This window comes from Rhinichthys klamathensis, unplaced genomic scaffold, assembly GCF_029890125.1.
Source record: "Rhinichthys klamathensis goyatoka isolate OS25496 unplaced genomic scaffold, OSU_Roscu_1.1 h1tg000328l_1, whole genome shotgun sequence".
Lineage (NCBI taxonomy): Eukaryota > Metazoa > Chordata > Actinopteri > Cypriniformes > Leuciscidae > Rhinichthys > Rhinichthys klamathensis.
This window is the reverse complement of record NW_026606843.1, coordinates 55,895-79,405: the sequence shown is the minus strand read 5'-3', so window position 1 is coordinate 79,405 and position 23,511 is coordinate 55,895. Positions and strand designations below refer to the sequence as shown.

Genomic DNA, 23,511 nt, shown 5'->3' with positions numbered 1-23,511 from the left:
TACTTGGAGAAATGTTTAAAATTTGATTAGATATATCTCAACTTAAAGGCTTACAAATGACAAACAACCCAGGACAAAAAGCTTTTCTTTCGGAATTGAATGATTTTTGACAATTACATGTCGTGTGGATAGTTTTCCCTATAATCACAGTGTGCAGTTTGGTGCCTTTAATCCTTTGCCCTTTACCTTAATCACCTGAGCACAGGTGGCTTTATCCCATCATCAGCCTCTTTGAAAACATCTCAGAAAGGTCAGGGGTTGATAGGAAATGGTCCAACTGGCTTGCCCTCCTGTTATCTTTCACTAGCCTTTCCCCAGGGGACAGGAGGAGTGAAAGAGATGTGGTGGGTGGTCTTCACTGACGTCTCTTTTCATCGCAATTGCAGTTAGCAGATCAGTGCAATTAGGCTGGTTGAGCCCAGCATTAATTGGCACGTTTGGCATCTAACTGAGATCTTATGTTTGGGTAAAAGCAGGGGACTTCACATTATGCTTAATATATCCTTTTTAAATTATCTTCGAGTTTGTTTGTTATTTACAATAATTTATTTATATGTATTTATTTAAATCTATTTATCTAAATGTATTTTTATTGAATTTATTTTTTATTTAAATATATTTATCTATTTATTTTTGCTGTTTTACTTGCTATTGTTCTACATCTTAAAATACTGTGCTGGGTTCAATACAAGTGATGATGCAAATAATTTCATCCCTTCATTTGTAAAAAAAAAAAAAACAAGCAAAAATCACATTTACGGTAACACTTACAATGGAAGTCTATTTGGCTAGTGTTCTGAAAGGTTTAAAAGCTGAAATATGCAGTGCATGGATGGCATATATTAATTGTTACCTGCAAAAATGTTTTGTTTGAGCTGTGAAACTGTCTTGGTCGTTCTGTTGTAGGTGGATGAACTCCATTGGTTATGCGATATAATTGGACAGACAAGGTTAGTAAGCAATTTTTAAAGCATAATTTTAACACATGTAATGTTGAAGTATTGTGGCAATAATATCAAAACAGTGTGTTTTAACATGAATTCAAGTGCAGTGTCTTGCAGGATAGACTTCCATTGTAAATGCATTATTGTAAACACAATTTTGCTTTCTTTTACAAACTGAGGGAAGAATCGCAATTATTGTATGTAGTAATCGACAGCATGTCACAAATGCTTTTGAGAGGCTTAACTTGTTTTGAACCTTGAGCAAAAAAGGAAAAGTGGGATCTTTTTTTCTTTCGGTTTAAATGGTGCGCCTCTGTGTTCATTTGTTTCGTGCAGGGATCTCTTGCCATTAAGCACAGCATTGCTTTTAAACTGCACATCTACGATCCAGAAGGCAGCATGTAGTTTTCTGAAAGCTTGCACACAGATCTCATGTACATTTTCTGAATCCTCTTTTCGTACTTTATATTGTTAGACTAATGAGGTGAAATTACAGCTTGGTTCCAATCAAATCAAGCTTGAACTACTGGTGCTAATCTCTCTCAGCGCTTATTAAGAATTTAAGCACCTGTGTGTGTGCATTTTATGGATCCGTGTCAGCTAACATTTTAAAGTTCGTTTGCTTGCATGATGTTAGATTCAGCATTAGTTGGTGGCTCAGCATTCGATAAATCACTCATGCGCATGTGTTTAAAGGGCAGAGAAGTGTACATTTATGAGTGGTGTTGTAAAAAATACAAGGAATACTGTAGAGCAAAGCAAACAGAGTGGAAGATAATGACTGGGGCCGATTTAGAGATATGCAGAACAGCGTATTTTCAGATTTAATTAGTCAATCTTAAAGGAGCTCTGTCATCTTCAAAATGCGATGCATTTTTGTAAAAAAAAAAAACTAAAACTAAAAAAAAAACGTTCAAGTATCGTTCAGACCATTTGTCATAACAACCCCATTATAGGAAAAATCAAGGGAATTAGTCTTCTGGGTTTTATATCCCTGCACCACTCCATTGTTACCTAATCTGTTTTGATGTGCTTCAAAGGGAAGCCCCTCTCAGAGTAATCCATTGCCTTAAAAGCACTGCTGCGTAAAAAAGAAATAAAAATCTAGATTAACTCAGCAGTCAATTTCACTAATTGACTTGTCGACCATCCTGACCCATCTGGATTTTTAAACTAGAGGAGTCTTGAAATGAGATGTTGATTGGGTGTTAAATATAAAAAAGGAAGGAGAAATGAGAGGATATGGGGAAAAAAAGGGGGAGGGGAGTCAGTGAGAGCTATTCTTGGATCTTTCCGTCCTCGGCCATTTCCTTCATTGATTATTATCTTACACTCCTGCACATTAACCCACTAGCTTTCTGTTCATTTTGTACCTTTACACTTACTTGCATGCGTGTCCATGTGTGTCCGTTTAAAGTGGGACGAAGTTTTATTTTTCATAAGGCTGAAAATTGGTAATTTATGCATAACATGCCCATTAAAAAACAAAAAAAACAACAAAGATTTTAGGTTCAAAATTATATACATTTATAATTTATAATATATATATATATATATATATATATTATTTTTTTTAATAGGTCATCCTTTTTGTCTTCACTAGATCATTTCAAATGGTCCTGTGGTGTAAGAAATGTACAAATATTCAATGCAGTCTCAATTAAAATGCCGTTTTTATTCTTATATTTAAAATTTTATAGAAAAATGGCAACATGCTGTATTAGATGAAGTATAGCAATATTAAACCATGTGACAAGTCAACTTTTCAAAAGTATTTCATCTACCCATATATCAGTGTTTTATGTTGTCAATCACGATGATGTACCTGCACTTAAATCTACATTCCCTGGATAAATCCTATATATCATTTGCACTGCCAAACACTTATTTAACACATGGTGCATTGTTCATTTTGATTTTCCTGCTCGATCTGTCTTGCTTTAAACGTTTAAGTGTTTTTCTTTGATAGCTGCTCCACCCGGTGTCAGATTATTTTTTACGGAGTGAATGGCGAGGGAAAGAGAAAGAAGGAAACCGAAAGAGACTGGAAGCATGACAATTGAAATGTCAGTAAGTGGAGGGTGTCACACAAAGGAAGAGGAAGGTACATAACAGGACTAGGAGACAGCGGCAGATGAGTGCAGAGAAGTGACAGACTGAGGGGAAAGAGTGATGTGTTCGAGTTGAGGTAAAGGTGGATGAAACAAAGATCAATAACACAAAGTAAACCGATAAAGTGAGATTGATTGGATACTGTAGATACAGACAGAGACTAATGGAAGGTAATGAGAAGTAGAAAACAAAGGACACAAAATAATATTTTTGGATATTATTTTATTAAAAAAAACCTTGACTGCACAAGTTCAAATACAGCAGTAGTAAACTGGGAATGCTGTGAATGCGTACATTTGAGTGAAATCAATTTTCGAAAAGCGAAAAAATGTAGGGCGGGACTTCAATCCATCATGATTTGTCATGAAGACAGAATAATTTGCATGACTTTTTCTAACTTGTGTTTTTTTTTTCAAAATTCGAAAAGACAGATTTCTGCAAACAGAAACCCCGCAAGTATTCAAGAGCTTGTACAGAAAATACTTTTGGGTAATCAAAAGTTGAGATGTATAGGAAAGTGTGCTCAACAAAGGTATGTTATAATTTAAAGTTAAAACATATTTAGAAATTACAAACCTGAGCCTGATACAAACCCAACTTTTTATATGGGAAAAACTCAAAACCAAAGAATGGAATCATGAAGGGATATGACATGATGTGACTATCCATAAATCACTGTTTACATATAGAAAACTTGAGTTACATAATTAATTACTTTTTTAAAGTAACGACTAAATCTTTTTCAAACTAGTAACACAACACTTTAAGCTTAAATAAGAAACATTTCTTATTTACTTTCCCTTCATTAAAGTTCTTTATCCAGAAAATCCAGAGCTTCACGTTTAAATTAGGCACGGAATTAAATGAAAATCTATTTTTAAATGTGACCGATTCATTCATGTATACGTTTAGTTTGAACAGTCTTTGTTATATTTAATCCAAATCTTCCAGGTAAAACGACGGACTTCTCTCTGGTGACGTATGACCAACCTCTCCAATCATTTTCTTTACAACTGACTGCAAGCTCGCATTTATTTTTGAATGCAATGCCCACATATTAAAATCCAATCAACAACTGTTCCAAGTCCCCACACATGTGTCACAAATCAGAAGAAAAGATCTGTCACTACTTCGCAACTACTGTTTGCTTTCACCGCGACTTTAATTCATCTGCAATGCTTACCTGCTAGGGGTGAATTTTAACCTGTAATGTTCTGTAACTAATCTGATTGGAAGACAGAAATGGACAGGAAATCATGGGAAACTAATCTCATAAATCACATCATCTCATGGTCAACCATAGATGACCACATTAAATCAGTCAGCTGATCAATAAATCAAGCACCCTGTGAGGTGTGGAACATCTGGTTGGGCCGTGCCTCAGGTGGACACATTGAGAAATCCAGCTGTGCCCTTCTGATCAGAGAAGCCCGTCGCTGTAGCCTTGCCCCCCCCTGTTCTCTTCTCAGCACCTGTCATCATCTTTCTAATGAACACATTCAGCCTGGCCTTGTCATCTCTCGTTAGCTCGCCGCGACGGGGCCGGAGGACGCGCCCCGCAGCCGAGACACCGGGAAGAGTAATGAATTACCACAGCGATACTCATATCTGTCTGACAGGGTGAGGGCGGACAATCAAAAACAGAGGCGGCGCCTCCCAGTGACATCCCACTGCAGACACTTTCTGGCTTAAAGGAATGTAAATTCTATCAGCATTTACTCACACTCAAGTTGTTTCAAAACATGTAAGAAATTCTTTCTTCTGCTGAACACAAAGGAAGATATTTTGAAGAATGTAATCAGGCAGTTAATGGACATTCTATGGAAGTCAATGGGGTCCATCAACTGTTTGGTTACCAGCATTCTTCAAAATATCTTCAAAATTTTCATTTTTAAGTGAACTATTCCTTTAAGGCTAAAAATTGAGTTTTTTATTTATTTTTTATTTATTTGACTTTTTCATTTATATATTTATTTCTTATTTATGGAAAAAGCAAGGGATTTTTCACATGGTTGACGTTAAAAAAGCCTCTAGAGAATTTGGCCTAATTATAGCTAATTCAATATCTACGTCAATATGAATGTCTGGTGGAAAAATCTGTTAATTATTCATCAAAATTTTGAATGAAGTCTCCTATCTGGAACAATTATTACTTATTGCGAGACATGAAACCATACACTTGTTAGCTGTGGTCAGATAGAGGCATTAACACGTTCGAGAATATTTATGAGGACACAGGGTTAAGGACATACCGGGATCTCCAGTCTTGTTATAAACTGCCTGGATTCTCATGGTTCTTGTATTTACAGCTGAGATCTTCACTTAAGGCTTATGGAGTTACTTGGGACAGACATGGCTCATTGGTTTGAATCCATGAAGGGGAAAACAGCCAAGGTCTCTATTATTTATGATAGTCTTGTCATAGAGAAATGTGGAACTCTTGGTATTCCCCGAATTTGGGACAGAGAGCTTGGAGCGCAGGATCACAGTTTTGATTGGGAAACAATATGGCAAAATGTTTGTCTCATCTAAAAACCCTGCTTACCAGTTCTGCCCTACAAAGGCAAAATACCTTAACTCGTTAGAGTGTGGAACTGAGAAAAATGACTTTAAAGATTTTTAGTTGTGCCACCAAATTAATTATAGGTAGGACACTGGAAATCTGGCAATTAGGTGTTTTAGTAATGAAAATTATCTACATAAAGAAATCTTGAGCTCAAACTTGACTTTTGACCACTATTTTAAAGTTACTGTACTCTGCCTTTGTATTGTCAGCAAAAAGTGAGAAGTCATGCCAAGGCAAAAGACAGTAACTTCCACATTATCAATATTTGGTTGCTGATCACCATTAACAAAATCATTATAGTAACACCTGTATAAAATCTAGTGATCATGGCATTTATTTTGAATGATTTACAATTACATATAGACATCTACACTCACCTAAAAGATTATTAGGAACACCATAATAATACTGTGTTTGACCCCCTTTCGCCTTCAGAACTGCCTTAATTCTACGTGGCATTGATTCAACAAGGTGCTGAAAGCATTCTTTAGCAATGTTGGCCCATATTGATAGGATAGCATCTTCCAGTTGATGGAGATTTGTGGGATGCACATCCAGGGCATGAAGCTCCCGTTCCACCACATCCCAAAGATGCTCTATTGGGTTGAGATCTGGTGACTGTGGGGGCCATTTTAGTACAGTAAACTCATTGTCATGTTCAAGAAACCAATTTGAAATGATTCGAGCTTTGTGACATGGTGCATTATCCTTATCCTCTGAAGTAGCCATCAGAGGATGGGTACATGGTGGCCATAAAGGGATGGACATGGTCAGAGACAATGCTCAGGTAGGTCGTGGCATTTAAACGATGCCCAATTGGCACTAATGGGCCTAAAGTGTCCCAAGAAAACATCCCCCACACCATTACACCACCACCACCAGCCTGCACAGTGGTAACAAGGCATGATGGATCCATGTTCTCATTCTGTTTACGCCAAATTCTGACTCTACCATCTTGCAAATTGTAGCCTCTTTTTCCTATTTGTAGTGGAGATGAGTGGTACCCGGTGGGGTCTTCTGCTGTTGTAGCCCATCCACCTCAAGGTTGTGCGTGTTGTGGCTTCACAAATGCTTTGCTGCATACCTCGGTTGTAACGAGTTGTTATTTCAGTCAAAGTTGCTCTTCTATCAGCTTGAATCAGTCGGCCCATTCTCCTCTGACCTCTAGCATCAACAAGGCATTTTCGCCCACAGGACTGCCGCATACTGGATGTTTTTGCCTTTTCGCACCATTCTTTGTAAACCTTAGAAATGGTTGTGCGTGAAAATCCCAGTAACTGAGCAGATTGTGAAATACTCAGACCGGCCCGTCTGGCATCAACAACCATGCCACGCTCGAAATTGCTTAAATCACCTTTCTTTCCCTTTCTGACATTCAGTTTGGAGTTCAGGAGATTGTCTTGACCAGGACCACACCCCTAAATGCATTGAAGCAACTGCCATGTGATTGGTTGATTAGATAATTGCATTAATGAGAAATTGAACAGGTGTTCCTAATAATCCTTTAGGTGAGTGTACTTATTGCTATCCTGTGCTTTGGTTGCATTCTGGTGGCATTATTAATACATTAGATATGACAAAATATCTCCATAGTGGTAAAGAGTATCTTAGATAAGACTTGATAAACGCACATTCAAAATGATCACTATAAAACAGATTCTCGCGCACATTCAACCCGGGGACTAGATTATAGTATTCTCATGTTTGAAGGTGTCATGCTCCTCGTACTTTCACGAAAAGTACGAAGTACGAACGCAGTGCTTTCCCCCTTGAGACTCAGTGGGGAGTGCGCTCTGGACTACCTAGACAGACGACTAATGCATTTATAGCACAACCTTCTGTGTTCTGCGTCTTTTCAGTAGCGGTGGTTTCAGCTGTCTGCCCTATTATTGTGCTTGTGCACTTCGCTTGTCCCGCAGACGCTGTTATTGTAGGTACAACCCGCTTGTAACAGCTGGTCTGATGTTGTAGGCACCAGCACGGCTCGATCGTTTTCAGGGCGGTGCTGAAGGCGCTGGCGAAGTTTTGGCACTCTGCCAGCTAGATGCATGATTGTTTCAACCAGGTCCGGTACCCGAACTGGGTGAGGGGCTTTAGTTTTTTGTTGTATTCACCTGCTACGGCATGTGTAACATTTTTCTGTCAACTCTGGATATATCCTTCGTGATGGATATCGCACGTTTGTCGATGGAGTGGGTACCATGTTCTGACCGTGTTTTAGCAGGACAAAGCTCTGAGGACATCAGAAGTTACAGGGACTGATGTCAGCTGTACAAAGTGCACAGGCTACATCGTCATTCAATTTTAATGGAGAGTAAAACAAAGGCAGAACACCGTACAATCTGAAAGGTAGCATTATTTGATTGAACACCGGCACTGTAACTTCATATTGACGCGCGGCTAAACAAAGGCAGAGTTCCGTAACTCAATATGAGCGTTCCAAAACTAAGCCAAAGAGCGGTAACTGGTGTTACGGTGTTCTGCCTTGGTTTCTCATGGGCTTTTGGAAGTTACTGTTAAGACAACCCATTATTTTCTCGAAAAAACAACGGAATTGACTCAAGATACTTATCCACATGATAAAGGAGGTCTTGAATGTGCCAAAAATATTAATAACTCATTTTCGACCAAGCATGAAGTTACGGTCTTTTGCCTTTGCATGGCAGAGTTGATAAACTACAATGTAATCCACAGAATATATTATACACCTCTGAAACGTTTTAGAATGAAACTCATTCCCTCCCCCTGTCTGTGACAAATGTAGCACTGGGACAATTGGCAGCTTTTTCCATCTATTCTGGGAATGTCCACCGATCTTCAACTTTAAAGTCTCTGCTGTTCTATCACAATTTTTGGAACTGACAATTGATCCTGAGCTATGTCTTTTCCTTCTTAATGATGTCTCCTCTGTAACCTTAACTTTAAATCAAAAACTGACTTTCTTCTCTGGGTTAACTCTGCCAAGAAAACTATCATTAGTTCTTGGTTTCCTCCTAATTCTTTGTCAAAATAGCAATGGTTGTCCTATTTTGTAGATATTGTTCATTTGGAGCGATCAACTGCCTTAATTAATAGAGCAAAGATTACAACTATTATGCACTGGAACCGAACTCATGACAGCTTGATTTATTAAAACTTAAGTGATCTAAAGGTATAGGATAGGAGAGTATACCAAGATGTAGATCAAGGCAAATGGGACTACAGGTTCTCTTTTTGTTTTTGTTTTATCTGTTTCCTTTTTTATTTTTTTTATATATAGACACCTTAATTATCTTTATTTCAACAGACACTTTCTGCATGTAAATCATCTATGTCTGACATTTATGTATATAGTTCTTTGTTGTATATATTTCTATGTTTGTGTATCTGTTTCTCTTGTGTATACCCGTTTTATATTTGTTATCAGTTATGTCATCCACACTGAATTAAGTCAGTGAAAATTTGTCAGTGTTAATGCTGGTAACTTTGTTCGTAAGAAAAGCACAATAAAGTATTGGTAAAAAAAGAGCTGGGCAACAGTATAGTTACATTTTAATGAAGAAAAAAAAAAAGAAATGAAGATGAAGGAAGGTTTTACGGGTTTGGACCAACATGAGTGTGAGTAATTAATGACAGAAATTTCATTTTTGATTGAAATAACCTTTTAACATGATGCCAGTATTCAATTTTTTTATTATTACGGCTATCGTCTCTACTGGTATATTGAAGTCAAGATTTTTGAATCGATTCATTGAAATAAACGGTTTCACAGAACTTGATTGCTGTTGATCAGTCCTTTTAGCTACTGAAGCTTAAATAAGAGATGCTATTAAAACAGAAAATGAAAGCTAATATTAACAACCAAGTAAAAAGCACAGTTCTTTGATCTTTGATCCAGCACAATCATTAGAAATGTATTGTGAATATTCAATAAAGTGGCCAGAAAGCACAGAAAGACAACCCATACTTTTTCCAGTTTCTTGCGAGAACAAAATCTGTGTGACTGGAGACGGCTGCCTTTTAATTGGTTTGCTAATTTAGATGAGGGGGGTAAAGAAAACTCGGGGAAGATTAGAGCGTGACAGCGGCATGTTCCTCTCCAGGCTGGTGATGTCTTTCATTAGGGCACTCCTAAGGCTTGTTGTCATAGAAATTGTTGCCAAACTAACCAAAATAGAGCAGCTAAAGAAAAGTGAACCAGTTGGTAACACGGCAACAGAAAAGAATCTGGTGTGCATATGTGTATGGCTCTGGGGAGGTGATACGTTCTCCTCAAACGAAGCCATTTTAATGCATTATGAACACAAACCTGCTGTGCTGTGCCGCTGGTATATTTCAGCGGGATGTCCGTGTTTTGGCAGTTTTATTATTCTTTCTTTAGCCACTGTTTGCGTCATTGTGCTGGGAAATGGCTGATGTGGTCATTCTGGCTGTCAAAACCAGCAATTCATGACAGAATGATCTGCTCAGCTGGGGACCTTTCAAACTTTCAAGCTGCCAATCATAATTGATTTCCAAAGCTTACTGTATTAAGGCAAGAAAAACATAAATTGTCAGCATTCGGACATGACCATTATGAATAAAATTACTAATATTATCTTAGCATCTGTTTTAAATAAATTTAAATGATTTGAAGAAAAAATGTAATTACAAAAATGAAAAATTATAAAAGTACAATTATTGTTTGTTGTGACTACTACTACATTATACTACTATACATACTACTATAATTATAAATAGTATAATTCCATCCATCCATCCATTCTCAGCATCTGTTTTTAATGAATTGGATCATATTACATATAAAAATTAAATTGATTACAATTATGTAAATGAAACATCAATTTGCAAAAATTTAATTACAAATAATGTTTGTTGTTGTTAATAATATTAACATTAACATTATTATTAAATTATATTATACTTTTACATTTTAATTATTTAATGCATCATTTTATAAATTTTTTTACTTTTACATTTTTTTTTCAAATTTTACTAATTTGTATTGTTATTTCTGATTTCATAGTAGCTCAATTTGATATTCCTTCACATCAATTAAGAGCAAATCATTAGGAATATTAAATTACATTTAGCAAATCTTTGAGATTGTTAGGATATTAAATGAATCTTGTGGCATTCTGTGGAAGTAACAGATGGGTCATTTCATTGGAACTTTTTGTAATTCACCAAGTGAAGCTGAAGCAGAATCTGATTGGCCCTGATCCTCAGGTCCAACCTTATATTGATTAAATGTCACATTTTTGCAGTGTGCATTCAGACATATACAGTAGCTTACAGTCTAAATAGTGTGCTGAGAGCAAACACCAGAGTTATTAGTCACTAATTAGTTATAAATAAGCTATGAATGTTGTTGGTTATGTGATTTTACACAGGCTTTAATTACCTGTCTGAAATAGATGGCACCGTTAATTTTTAATTGGTGGCCACTATCCACTAATTCCCTTAGAATGTTCTTCTAATTATGCGCTTCCGCATATATTGCTCACTAAATAAATAATATTCTTGAAACCTGACCATGAAATACCTCTGTGGTAAACTCAAACCAATGGGGAAGTGTGCATTTATTGTATTTCCGCTGTAGCCATCAAAGTGAAAATGTTGTTCACAATTCCCAGAAAACTGCAGCCATTATCACATGATTATTTGATCCCACCCTGACCTTGACCTTGACCTCCTGTTGTTGGTGGGGTCATTAGGTATATTATTAGTGGATTTTATTTGTGGTTTTCATTCCTGTGATGCTCTAATTACTTCCTGTACATTTCACAGGTGCACTTTCTTTAACACGCGTTGGCCTCTTACCATCTGCGTAGATGTGGCTAACTACATCATTAAGTCCTCCCACATGTGACCAGACCAGCGCCGGGCTGACAGGAGCCTTCATCTGGTCTGCTTTCTCCCACACGCTCCTTATGTGAGATTTTGAGGCGTTCGTTGATTTGCATATGTTAATAGAATGAGTCGATAATGAACGGTGATGTGATAGGAGCAGTAGATCGGCTCAGCAAAGCATGGCCGACATCACCCGGCCTCATTACAGAGAGTGTCGCACTGCTTCACTCAAACAATGTCCTGATAAAACCAGATCTGGGCATGTTCTTCTGCTGTTTAGAAAATTCCTCCACAATAATGTGAGAGGCAGAAAATTATTACTTCAAGTTATTGCTGCTAAAGGTGGTTCTACAAGCTATTAAATCATGGGGTGTGCTTAGTTTTTCACACATGGCTTTTATATTTTGTCCTAGTTTTTGTTAAATAATGACACATTGTAATATGTCATGTGTTGTTGTTCATCTGAGGTTGTATTTACCTAATTTTAAGACGTGCTAAAGACTAGAAGATTTTCTTATTATGTCCTAATATGTAAAACCATTGAATTCAAAAGGGTGTACTTTATTTTTCACATGACTTTAGGTGGTCGCTAGGGCTTTCTGAGTGGTTTATAGTGTGTGGGTGTTTACTAGGGTGTTCTGAGGGTTACTAGGTGGTTACTAGGGTGTTCTGAGTGGTTTATAGACCCCTTTTGCGTCGACGTCACAATTACGTCACAGCGTTAGCTGGAGGCAAAACAAACGTACAACTGGAGGCGGCTAATACAAACCAGCACAGATTCGACTACATAATAAGGAGCTTAAATTATTATTATTATTATTATTATTATTATTATTATTATTAAATGTCATCTTGTTGGGTGCAAGAATCAATGAAATCAATGTATCTGGAATTTTTATTTCTAGAAAATATTCACATCATTAAAATTGCACCCGTAATGTCACTCTTTTACATTGTCGTCTTCTTTGCACTGGCTCGGCAGAACTGCGGATCGTACCACACAAGTCTTGTACATGACCATTCAGCACATAGTTATAGGCATCTAAAGATTTAAATGCCCTCAGTTTCTCTTTACGCTCGGTTTCTGTATCGGATAGGTGTAGAAGTCAGGCCACTCAACCGGAGGTAGCGTTAACGTTAATCCTGTCAGATCGTCCATCCATTGAGTGAGTGTGTACGGGTCAGCCAATCTGGTTCCGTCCGTTAAAATTTACTTTTGCATATAACAATCGCGGTCCTGGACACTGAGTGACCTTGCACATTAAAATAAAATCGGATTTTCTCCAGTCATTGTTAAAAAAACAAGCTAACAAAACTTGCAAACTAACGTTAGGGAAGCGGCCAGAGGGATCGTTCTGCCTCCATCTAAGCTCTGCCCACAAAAAAGTCACCATGTTTACTAACTGAAAAGGGGTCTATAGTGTGGGTGTTTACTAGGGTGTTCTGGGGGTTACTAGATGGTTAATAGGGTGTTATGGGTGGTTTATAGACTGTGGGTGGTTAATCTAGGGCAGGGGTCGGCAACAGGCGGCCCGCGGGCCAAAACTGGCCCGCCGGCAATAATATCTGGCCCGCGCCGCAGCCTGAAAAGTTCTGAAAGACATTCAAAAGAGTCTGTGGATCGCTAGACACACCTCTAAAATAACCGTCATGAAATGTCTAATATTATATTAAATGCGGCTCTATAGCACGCGTTGTGTTTATCGTGCAATTTATACACGAAAATGTGTTTTTACGTGCATATGATACGCAGTTTTTCGCGTGCATTTGATACGCACTTTATTGCGTGTAATACACACGCATCCCACACCACTAATCCTACCCAACGTATAATACACACGCACCAGACACCACTACTAAACCTACCCATGCGTATCATATGCACGTAAAAACTCTTTTTCGCGTATAAATTGCACGATAGACACAATGCGTGCTATAGAGACGCATTTAGTGTGATCGGGTTGTCGTTGCAGATAAGACACACCGGCTTTGCATTTACAAAACTAGGTAGGATGAACGCATAGTTGTCTTTTTATTATTCTTTGTATAACTATTTTCGCTGTCAACTTCCCTTTTTAGACTCTTTGATAGTGCCATTTTCTCTCACCAGCTTAAATGTTAACACGACGTAATAGCGTAAAAAAGTAGCTATGCAGTTTAGTAGGCTATGCGAGGATGCCAAGGAATAATTCTAAGTTTAAAAGTAGTCTACGTCAAATAATTATTACAATAAGTTAGACTCCATTGTGTAACAAGCAAATTAAAATGATACACATTTATTCACAATATGGAAAGAGGAAATAAAACATAGTTCGTTAAGAGCATGACTCAAAAATGCCATTAATGGGCTTATTCAAGTCCTCTTTTATTTTTTTAGTTATTTTTATCCATTCCGCATCTCCCACATGTGTGTTTTAGCAAGGCAGGATGTGTTGCAAGATGCCGCAATATATCGGGAGACATGTGGGTCAGACATGATTTTGACCACTTCATTAAGTTTTGTTTTGTAGAAAGCCTATCTAAAAATTTAATTTCGTTTTGTATCATTTGTATCTTATTTTTAATCAATGTTTTATCAACCAATTGCTTGTATTTAATAAAAGCAAATATAGCAGACAATATAATCGGACATGGAGGCGCCGGCGAGATTGCATTGCTCGTGAACTGGAGCTCGTCTCATAAATTAACCGAAACTCAGCGTTTAAGCTGCCTCACATACACGAAAATATATAGAAAGCTTAAAAATGTCTAATTTTAAACGAAACAATTCAAAACGAAAAGAAACCGACTACTCTCTGCTTATGTAATCCATATGAAATGTGCATTTCTCTCTATAGGCGCGTTAACTACTGCGGTCACTATTGCAGCCGACACAAGACACTTATAAACAATTAAAATGTCTCCTTGCTATATTTGAAACATTCATAATCATTACTTTTGCCGGTTCCTTGTGACAGCTTATGCGTTATTGGCAGCGTCACCCTCTGGTTACATGAACACGGCGTCACCACCGAATCAGCACCGAAAACATGGGAATTTTTTTAGACAATAATCCCACGACCTATTCGATATTCTATAATTAAATCAACAAATCGAATATTCGAAAATCGTGACTCATCCCTACTGCTTTATTAATGTATCCAGTATAAAACCCGGACACTGCCACACTGACTGTCCTACTACAGTATTTAACACAGAGTAACAGCTCACTAACATTCTAGTTGCATTTTTCTTCAATTAATTTCTTAAATTATCCATTGACTATGTTCTGGCCCGCCATCTAGTGTAAAAAATTTTTTTTGGCCCGATGCCAACCTTACTTGCCGACCCCTGATCTAGGGGGTTTTGAGGGTTACTAGGTGGTTAAGGTTCCAGACAAACAAAGACCCCAGCATGTCGGTATGCTGCAAGGTGGCAGCCCCACCAACCGACCATCCTGCGGAGGGCTAAAAACCCACCCAGGAGAAACTATTTTGTTACGAAATCGATCAGAGAAAGTAGCTGGAGTATGCTGACGACACCATCCTGCTCAGCACGTCCTACAACCAGCTGAGAGATGCTCTGGGCATATACAGCGAAGAGGCTGAGAAGCTTGGCCTTCAGGTGAGCTGGACAAAAACCAAGTTCATGTATGTCGGTGACGGACCTCATCCAACTTCCCTGCGGCTTGGCAATCACATTGTAGAGCCTGTCAAGAGCTTTGTGTATCTGGGATCCTTAGTGACAGACAACGGGGAGCTAAAACCAGAGATTACCCGCAGAAGAGCCCTGGCTGCGTCAGCCCTGCAGTCTCTCTGGAAACCACTCTGGCGGCATCAGACCATCTCACGCAAGACGAAGCTCCGGATTTACAACTCGGCAGTACTCTCCATCCTGCTTTATGGCTCGGAGACTTGGCCCTTAAATAAGACACTGACTGCGAGATTAGATGGCTTTGATAGCAGGGCCCTCAGGACCATCGAGAACATCAGGTGGCCCCAGCGGGTTTCCAATCAAGTGCTTAGAGCCCGCACGTGCCAGCCCAGAGCATCCTGCCTGGCTGCGCAACGTCGCACCCGCTGGCTCGGCCATGTCCTCCGTCTCCCTCCTGACCATCCGACGAGAGCCATTCTCCAGTTTGATCCTAAGGCCGCAGGCTGGAGACGACCACGAGGTAAACCCCGCACCCGATGGCTCGACGTCCTTGCGAGCGACCTCCAACAACATGGAGTTGCTGTGGAGGATGCAGAGCAGCTGGCACAAGACCGTCAGCACTGGAAACAACTGGTTCATCTGGTCGGCTCAACGCACAGGGATGGGACGCCCCCCCACCCATCGCAGGAGCCAAAATGAATGAGGTGGTTAATAGGGTGTTATGGGTGTAATGATCTTGATGACATCATTCTAGAGTTCTGCAACCTTGCTCTGCTTCACAATCGGCAGCCTGATATGTGGTCTCTATCAAACATCGTGCCAGTGCCCAAATCCGGAGACCTCTCGAAGCCGGACAACTACCGAGGTATCAGCCTGACCTGTATCACTGCGAAAATCTACAACCGCATGATTCTAAACGGGGTCCGGCAAGCAATCGACCCTCACCTGAGAGTAAATCAGAATGGATTTCGAGTAGGGCGAACTGCTACAACCCAGATCTTGGGACTCAGGAGATTGATAGAGGAGGTGAGGAAGGACAACCTGACTGCAGTCTTATGTTTCATAGACTTCAAAAAGGCATTTGACTCGATTCATCGAGGCATGATGGTGAAGATCCTGAAGGCATACAGAATTCCTCCGAACCTACTCCGGGCAATAGAGTCCATGTACTCAGGAACAAGGGCCAGGGTGGTGACTCCAGATGGCAACAGCGAGGAGTTTGACATCCTGGCTGGAGTTATGCAAGGGGATACATTAGCCCCCTTCCTCTTTATCATAGTCCTTGATTATGCGCTCAAGAAGGCAATCAGTGGGCGAGAGCAGGAACTTGGCTTCACGTTGACACCAAGGAAGTCAAGTCGGCACCCGGCAGTAGTTTTGACAGACCTTGACTATGCGGATGACATTAGTTTGCTCTCCAATAACATGGAACAAGCTCAGGAACTACTACACAGGGTGGAGCTAGAGTGCACTAAGGTTGGCCTTAGGGTAAATGCAAAGAAAACTGAGGTCATGACCTACAACGTACCACCGGAACATCAACCTCTGATAACAGTAGGAGACACTGTGCTGAAAGAAGTTGAGGACTTTAAGTACCTGGGCACATGGGTCAACTCAACTGAGCAAGATCTAAAAGTGAGGAAGGCACTTGCATGGAGGGCCCTGAACGGCATGAACAGTGTATGGAACTCCAACCTCTCCCGCCAAATCAAACTCAGCTTCTTCTACGCGACAGTAGAGTCTGTTCTCCTCTATGGCAGTGAATGCTGGACCCTGAATCCAACCCTAGAGAAGTCCCTGGACGGGTGCTACACCAGGATGCTGCGTGCAGTGCTTAATATCAGTAAGAGTGTGCATGTAACCAACATAATCCTGTATGAGGGAGTATCAAGAGTGAGCAACAAGATTGCTGTGAGGAGAATGAGACTTGCAGGACATTGCCGAAGGCATCGCGAGCTGCCAGCCAGCAAGCTGGTGCTATGGGAACCAACACATGGCCATCGGTCAAGAGGACGTCCCACGCTAACATACGTAGACATACTCAAGAGGGATACAGGAGCCCAGAGCACCAACGAACTGGCCGGATGCATGGAGAATCGGGATGCCTGGAGGCAACGATGGTAGGCTCGTCTGAGGACGACTTAGAGAGAGTGGTTTACAGAGTGTTGGTGGTTACTCTAGGGTGTTCTGAGGGTACTAGGTGGTTGCTAGGGTGTTCTGGGTGGTTTATAGAGTATGGGTGGTTAATATGGTGTGCTGGGGGTTACTAGGAGGGTACTAGGTTGTTCTAGGGTTACTAGGGTGTTCTTGGTGGTTGCTAGCGTGTTGCATGTGCATTTATAGTGTGATCATTCATACTGGATCTGCAGTGAAAACTGCACTGTTTTAGTTACCTAATACTTTGTTCAAATCACCAAGTATGAGCCCTTGCAAGTGCCACTTAGTTAAAAAAATAAACTTTCTGAGCGAACTAGTATGGTGCAGTAATAGTGCAGCGTGAAATGGGAGCGGAGTTCACCCTTCTGCCGCCGCAGGGAGAAGAGCTTATCAAGTGGAAACAGTGCTATGGTGGGGGTGGTGTGTGTGTGTGTGTGCGCGGTTGCGTGATACAGAGAGATTTCCCACTCATGGAGAGGAAACCCTGCCTTGACAACATGCCAGCAGTGCTGTGTGGGTGTATTTGTGTGCCACTTTGTGTGTGTGTGTGTCTGTGTTTTACACTCCAAAAACGTTTCATTTGAGGGCATGCCAGAGCCGCTCAGTGAACAGATAAAGACATAAAACGTTTTTATGATCTCATATTTCCTCGGTGTGGCCTGTCCAAGTAGCACCGCAGCTTCATGAGGCTCAAAAGAGATTACATGACTAATCATGGTAGTTATTAAGCTCATCTTTCCTGTCTTTTCACCACGATCAGCTTTGATCTATCCAGATCTACCTGTGGGTTATGGGTTTAGTAAACCATGTCAAATAGATAAGCTTTGTCTTCTGTTCCCCGGGCAGCTGGACAACGTGGACGAGCAGGCGGCACAGATCCGCAGAGAGCTGGACGGGCGACTGCAGCTCGCCGAGAAAATAGCCAGAGTAAGAAACCTTTACCTGCTTCTATCTTTACAGTGAAAACACCTACGGATTGCTATAAAAAAATAATAATAATTGTTTGTGATCATCCATATGCGTTTTATTTACTGTAGATATCATCTTGTGAGGTGGCGTTAGTTCATTACAGAGTGCACATCAGTGTTTCCTTTACACAGGAAAAGCCATGATGTCTGATTTGCGGACAAATGATTACGATTTGGTTAATGAGTCCATTAGAAACCAGCCATTTTGAGTCAGACTCAGTGAATCATTCAGAGCCATTATGGAATGAATGAATGAGAATAATTTTATATATATATATATATATATATATATATATATAAATAGGAATAAAAAATAAACGTTTTAAAAAAAACATTTTGAAAAAAATATATTATTAGTTATGCTATTTTGGGGGACTCAGTCAGAGCAATACGGAGCAATACAATTAAATGTAATAAAAAAACAATTAGCAAAAAAATATTAAGTTATGCTATTGTTTAGCATATTGTGGAGTAAGTCAGGATTAAATAATATAAAATAACATAATAAAAATGAATAAATAATAAATTGTTTTGTTTTTAAATTGCAAAAAAAAAAGACTTTTTTTAACGTATTTTGGACTAAGATAGTCATATTGTGGACTCAGTAAGTGTGTCATTCAGAGCCATTATGGAGTAAATGATAAACATTACATAAAAAAGAAGAAGAAATGTTTTTTTTTTTCAAAAATGGTATTGGATAGTATAACCAGTGTTTCCCCAACCCTGCTCCTGGAGGCACACTAATGAGCGTTTGCATACTATCCGTCCTAAATAGTATTCGAAATTAGAATTAGTGCGTCCTAAAGCAAAGTATGTTTTTAACACTTTTTATCCGTGTTTGTAGTTCCAATCGATTCCTCGTCTAACTAGCAATGGGTTGTGGACAATATTAGCCGTCAGGGTGTCCAAGGATCTGCACTTCGGATTCTAACCGGAAAAAGTAGACCATCCGGGTATCTTTAGAACACTCATTTCAACATACTACGATTTGGGATGCATTAATTCTAATTTCAAATGCTATTTAGGATGAATATGTGAATTGGGACACAGTGCAAGACCAGAAATATATGTGTCAGATAAGGGAGACATCCAAAATGTGTAGTGTTGACGTGCCTCCAGGAACAGGGTTGGGAAACACTGGGTTAGGCTATTCTTTGGATTATTGTGGACCAATCAGTCATATTGTGACATTGTGAGTGAATGAATGAATAAATAAACAGTTAGTTAGCATATTGTGCACTCAACTGTACGAGTAACAATGTTCATTCTGTTTTATTCTGCGTCCCATAGGAGAGGAAGTTCCCGAAGTTTATTTCCAAAGACATGGAGATGATGTACGTGGAGGAGCTCAGGTCATCCGTTAACCTGTTGATGGCTAACCTGGAGAGCCAACCTGTGGCCAAAGACTTCAAGCCCAAAATCAAGCCCAAACTCACACCCATGAACAGCTTCCTGGACATCGGCGACGAGAACGACTTGCCCCTCTCCAAATCCGACGTGGTGCTGTCATTTAGTCTGGAGGTAGAGATTGATAAAGATGCCATCAATCATTGCTTTACAGATAACCATGGTGTTTGTGACGGTTTTTATTTACAGTAGCAATACTTGCATGTATCACATTACACAGCTACAAAACGTTAGAATGGTTCCACTAGGGATTTAGGGAATAGATCAATCAGTGGTTTAGTTAAACAGCTAGTTGCCAAAAAGTAGTCTGAATCTAAATAAAGTTGAATTGTCGCTCAGTCTGATCGTGTGTTCTCATGACCTTTGCTCAGATTGTGATCATAGAGGTGCAGGGGCTGAAATCCGTTGCTCCGAACCGAATTGTGTACTGCACCATGGAGGTGGAGGGAGGAGAGAAGCTCCAGACGGATCAAGCCGAAGCCTCCAGACCACAGTGAGTATGGTGTTCACAACGCCTCTACATGATACGGTTTCTATTCACCAAAGAATCCTGAAATAGGTTTCCACAAAGATATTAAGCACCACAACTGTTTTCAACATGATAATAATAATGTTTCTTGAGGAGCAATTCAGCATATCGGAATGATTTCTGAAGGATCATGTGACACTGAAGACTGGAGTAACGATGCTGAAAATTTTCCTTTGCATCACAGGAATAAATCACATTTTACAATATATTCAAAATCTGTAGAAAAAACTGCTATTTTAAATTGTACTGTTAAATGTACTGCTTATAGAATTTTTCACAGTATTGCCATTTTTACTGTACTTTTAGACTGTACTGGAAAGCAAGGTTAGCAAATCCAAAGGTCAATCCTCAAACAGGGTCATGCAAGGGCGAGATAGTCAAAAGTCCAATATCATATCCAGTAATATACCATAAATTAAAAATAAAGGTCAAATACAAGACTTCATGAAGATAGACAGTTTTATTTCTCACAATGTGGCTTTATTTATCATAATTGCAACTTTAAATCTTGTAAATATGACTTTATATCTCACAATGCGAGATGTATTTCTTAATCTCTTATTTTATTTATTAACTTTATCTCACCCTCAACTGCTTTATTCTTTATTCTGAAATTGAAATGGTGAAACCAAACAATAGAGTCAAGCTAGTGTTTTCTGGTAAGGGCTTCCTCTGGTGATTGGGAGTTGCTTTATCAGAAACAGTTGCAAGTCCAAGTGCCAGTTATAACCTTTTTTAGATAAAATGTTCCTACATGTTTTTAAAATAGCGTTTTAAATGTCTCTTTATGTTAACCGCATGTTTTAACTGAAAGCATTTCCTACACAGTCATTCATTATTGAGATGTACACAATGTGCCAATCTCTAACCTTTTTAAGGTCACTGCTCTGTTTTTTCTATAGTACGCTGAATTACAAATCTGCTGGGAACATCACACACTTGCTTTTTATCTTCAAACCTTGAGCATGAAATCCCTCTTATCTCATCAGCTCACCATTAGCGTAGTGACTTGTTTTGACACTGGAAATATGCCAGCTGCGCAGCTCTGAAGACAACCCCGAATGACACTCTTTCTGTATTTTATTAAGGCAATGTAAATATTAGATATCACCATACTTCAACAGTTGTTGAATTACAATTTTGTATTACAAGTGCAAATGCAAATGAGGCGTTATCTAATTAAATATGCACTAATTTGCATACATTTCTAGAACAAAAATCTAAACATTGGATGAAGCCAGGTGCAAAATTGTTATTTCTTTTTTTGTTGTTGATTATATTAGTCAAAGGTTTTTACAGAGGGGATTTTGGATATCTCTTTTTATCACTCCATAAATCTGAAAACACTGCCAACAACAAAAAGTAAATACATTTCAAGTTAAGTTTGGTGTATGTAAGTGCTAGTGGAGATTTCTGGCTCAATGTTTTTGCCTGTAGTGTCTCGCCTTAAGCAAAACAGATTAAAAAAAAAGTAGTTCCTATATCAATTTTGCAACATTTTTTCCTTCAATGCAGAGAAAACTAGAGAAAAAAAGAGTTGGCCTTTGTCTTTATACATCTACAATTGCACTCGCAATGACGAGACACCTAAGACAGAACATTTCAATGTGCAGTTTGAGAATTTTTAGGAAACAAACGAATCCCCATTGAACAGCCCTAGAGATTGCAGACTCCCTAGCCAGTATACTAACTAACTAGTGGCTGAATGAGACACACCCTATTTAGAAATTGGATTGAATGTGATTTTTTTTTAATAACAATGTTTACTTAGGAGCTTGGACTGTTTTTCCAATCAATACAGAGTCAGTCAATACTTCTCCCCCTCATTTTTGGATTTCATCTTATTGGTTTTAGTTTATTAGGTTTCATATTTGTTGTTTGTTGAGTAGTTGTGGAGTTATTGTGTATTTATAGATGCGGTTACTTTAATTTAGTAAGTAAATGGTGTTCTCAGTATTTTAAGGGGACTTTGATTGCTGACTTGAACTGATTGCTACTTTGACCAGGTAAATGCAGGAGTCTTTTTCTCCGAGAGCTCTTGAATCAATCTCACCTCCAGGAGTTCCACTATAGGCACGACATGACAAGGAGGAGGAATTCATCAAGCCTAGATGAGCTTTTCTCGCTCTCTGTGAAAGGCAGGTGGCCTTTAAGAATGTAGCGTTGCTTGGAAATATGACTCAGATCACACTCATTTGGCCAGTTATCCAGCAAGATATTCTAAACGGATGCAAGGAACGCAAAGTCTGGAAGAAATGGACCATCGATGAACAGCTTGAGATTCGATGTTGCTCCTCATTTTGTTAGAAGGAATATGGGTCTTTTTTATGTGGATTTTGCTATGTCGACCAAAACTGTGTATATACGTGTGTATATATATATATATATATATTAGGGGTGGAAATCTTTTGGTATCTTTTCTAATCAATTCTTGAGGTCACAATTCTTCGATTTGATAAATGCAAAGATTTGATTCTTGTTGACTGTATTGTTACTTTTCCTATTTGACTGCGATAAATGGTTTAATAGGTCTTGAAGAAAATCCCACTGAATTAATTGTGGACCTTTTTATTTATTATTATTAAATGCGAAATTTTAGTTTTTCTTCTCATTTTGGTCAACCCAATATTATAAAACAAATGCCATTAATAATTATTTACCGCTTGTCATGACCATTTTCAACCCTTTTTTTGACCCAAACGTTTTTTTGTTCTGCCTTTAAAAAATCTAATAGATGATCTTCACACAGTAGGATTTCATTGTACACATATTGATCTTAGTATTCAAATATCAGGGAAAAGTTGATTCCTCCTGTTAAAAGTTATAACCTCTGTAAAACAGTTTTTAAGCACATTGCAACCTAGAATGATATTGTCAACTTTGTATTGTGCACTTATATAAAGGATTCCAATTGTTTGGGATTTTTTTCCTCCTTAGTTAATATATATATATATATATACACTTACCTAAAGGATTATTAGGAACACCATACTAATACTGTGTTTGACCCCCTTTCGCCTTCAGAACTGCCTTAATTCTACGTGGCATTGATTCAACAAGGTGCTGAAAGCATTCTTTAGAAATGTTGGCCCATTGATAGGATAGCATCTTTCAGTTGATGGAGATTTGTGGGATGCACATCCAGGGCACGAAGCTCTCGTTCCACCACATCCCAAAGATGCTCTATTGGGTTGAGATCTGGTGACTGTGGGGGCCATTTTAGTACAGTGAACTCATTGTCATGTTCAAGAAACCAATTTGAAATGATTCGAGCTTTGTGACATGATGCATTATCCTGCTGGAAGTAGCCATCAGAGGATGGGTACATGGTGGCCATAAAGGGATGGACATGGTCAGAAACAA

At 38.9% G+C, this 23,511-nt stretch overlaps 1 protein-coding gene across 8 annotated transcripts in view; it reads left to right on the top strand.

The window, feature by feature from the left end:
• cadps2 (Ca++-dependent secretion activator 2) overlaps nucleotides 1-23,511 on the top strand; it is a 162,104-nt gene that overhangs the window by 82,711 nt on the left and 55,882 nt on the right. For all 8 annotated transcript variants that reach the window (XM_056271902.1, XM_056271894.1, XM_056271898.1 and 5 more), the window contains 3 exons: nucleotides 18,091-18,171; nucleotides 19,503-19,733; nucleotides 19,991-20,112. In XM_056271902.1, the coding sequence (XP_056127877.1) occupies nucleotides 18,091-18,171; nucleotides 19,503-19,733; nucleotides 19,991-20,112 (434 nt within the window). The remainder of the gene's footprint in view (nucleotides 1-18,090; nucleotides 18,172-19,502; nucleotides 19,734-19,990; nucleotides 20,113-23,511) is intronic.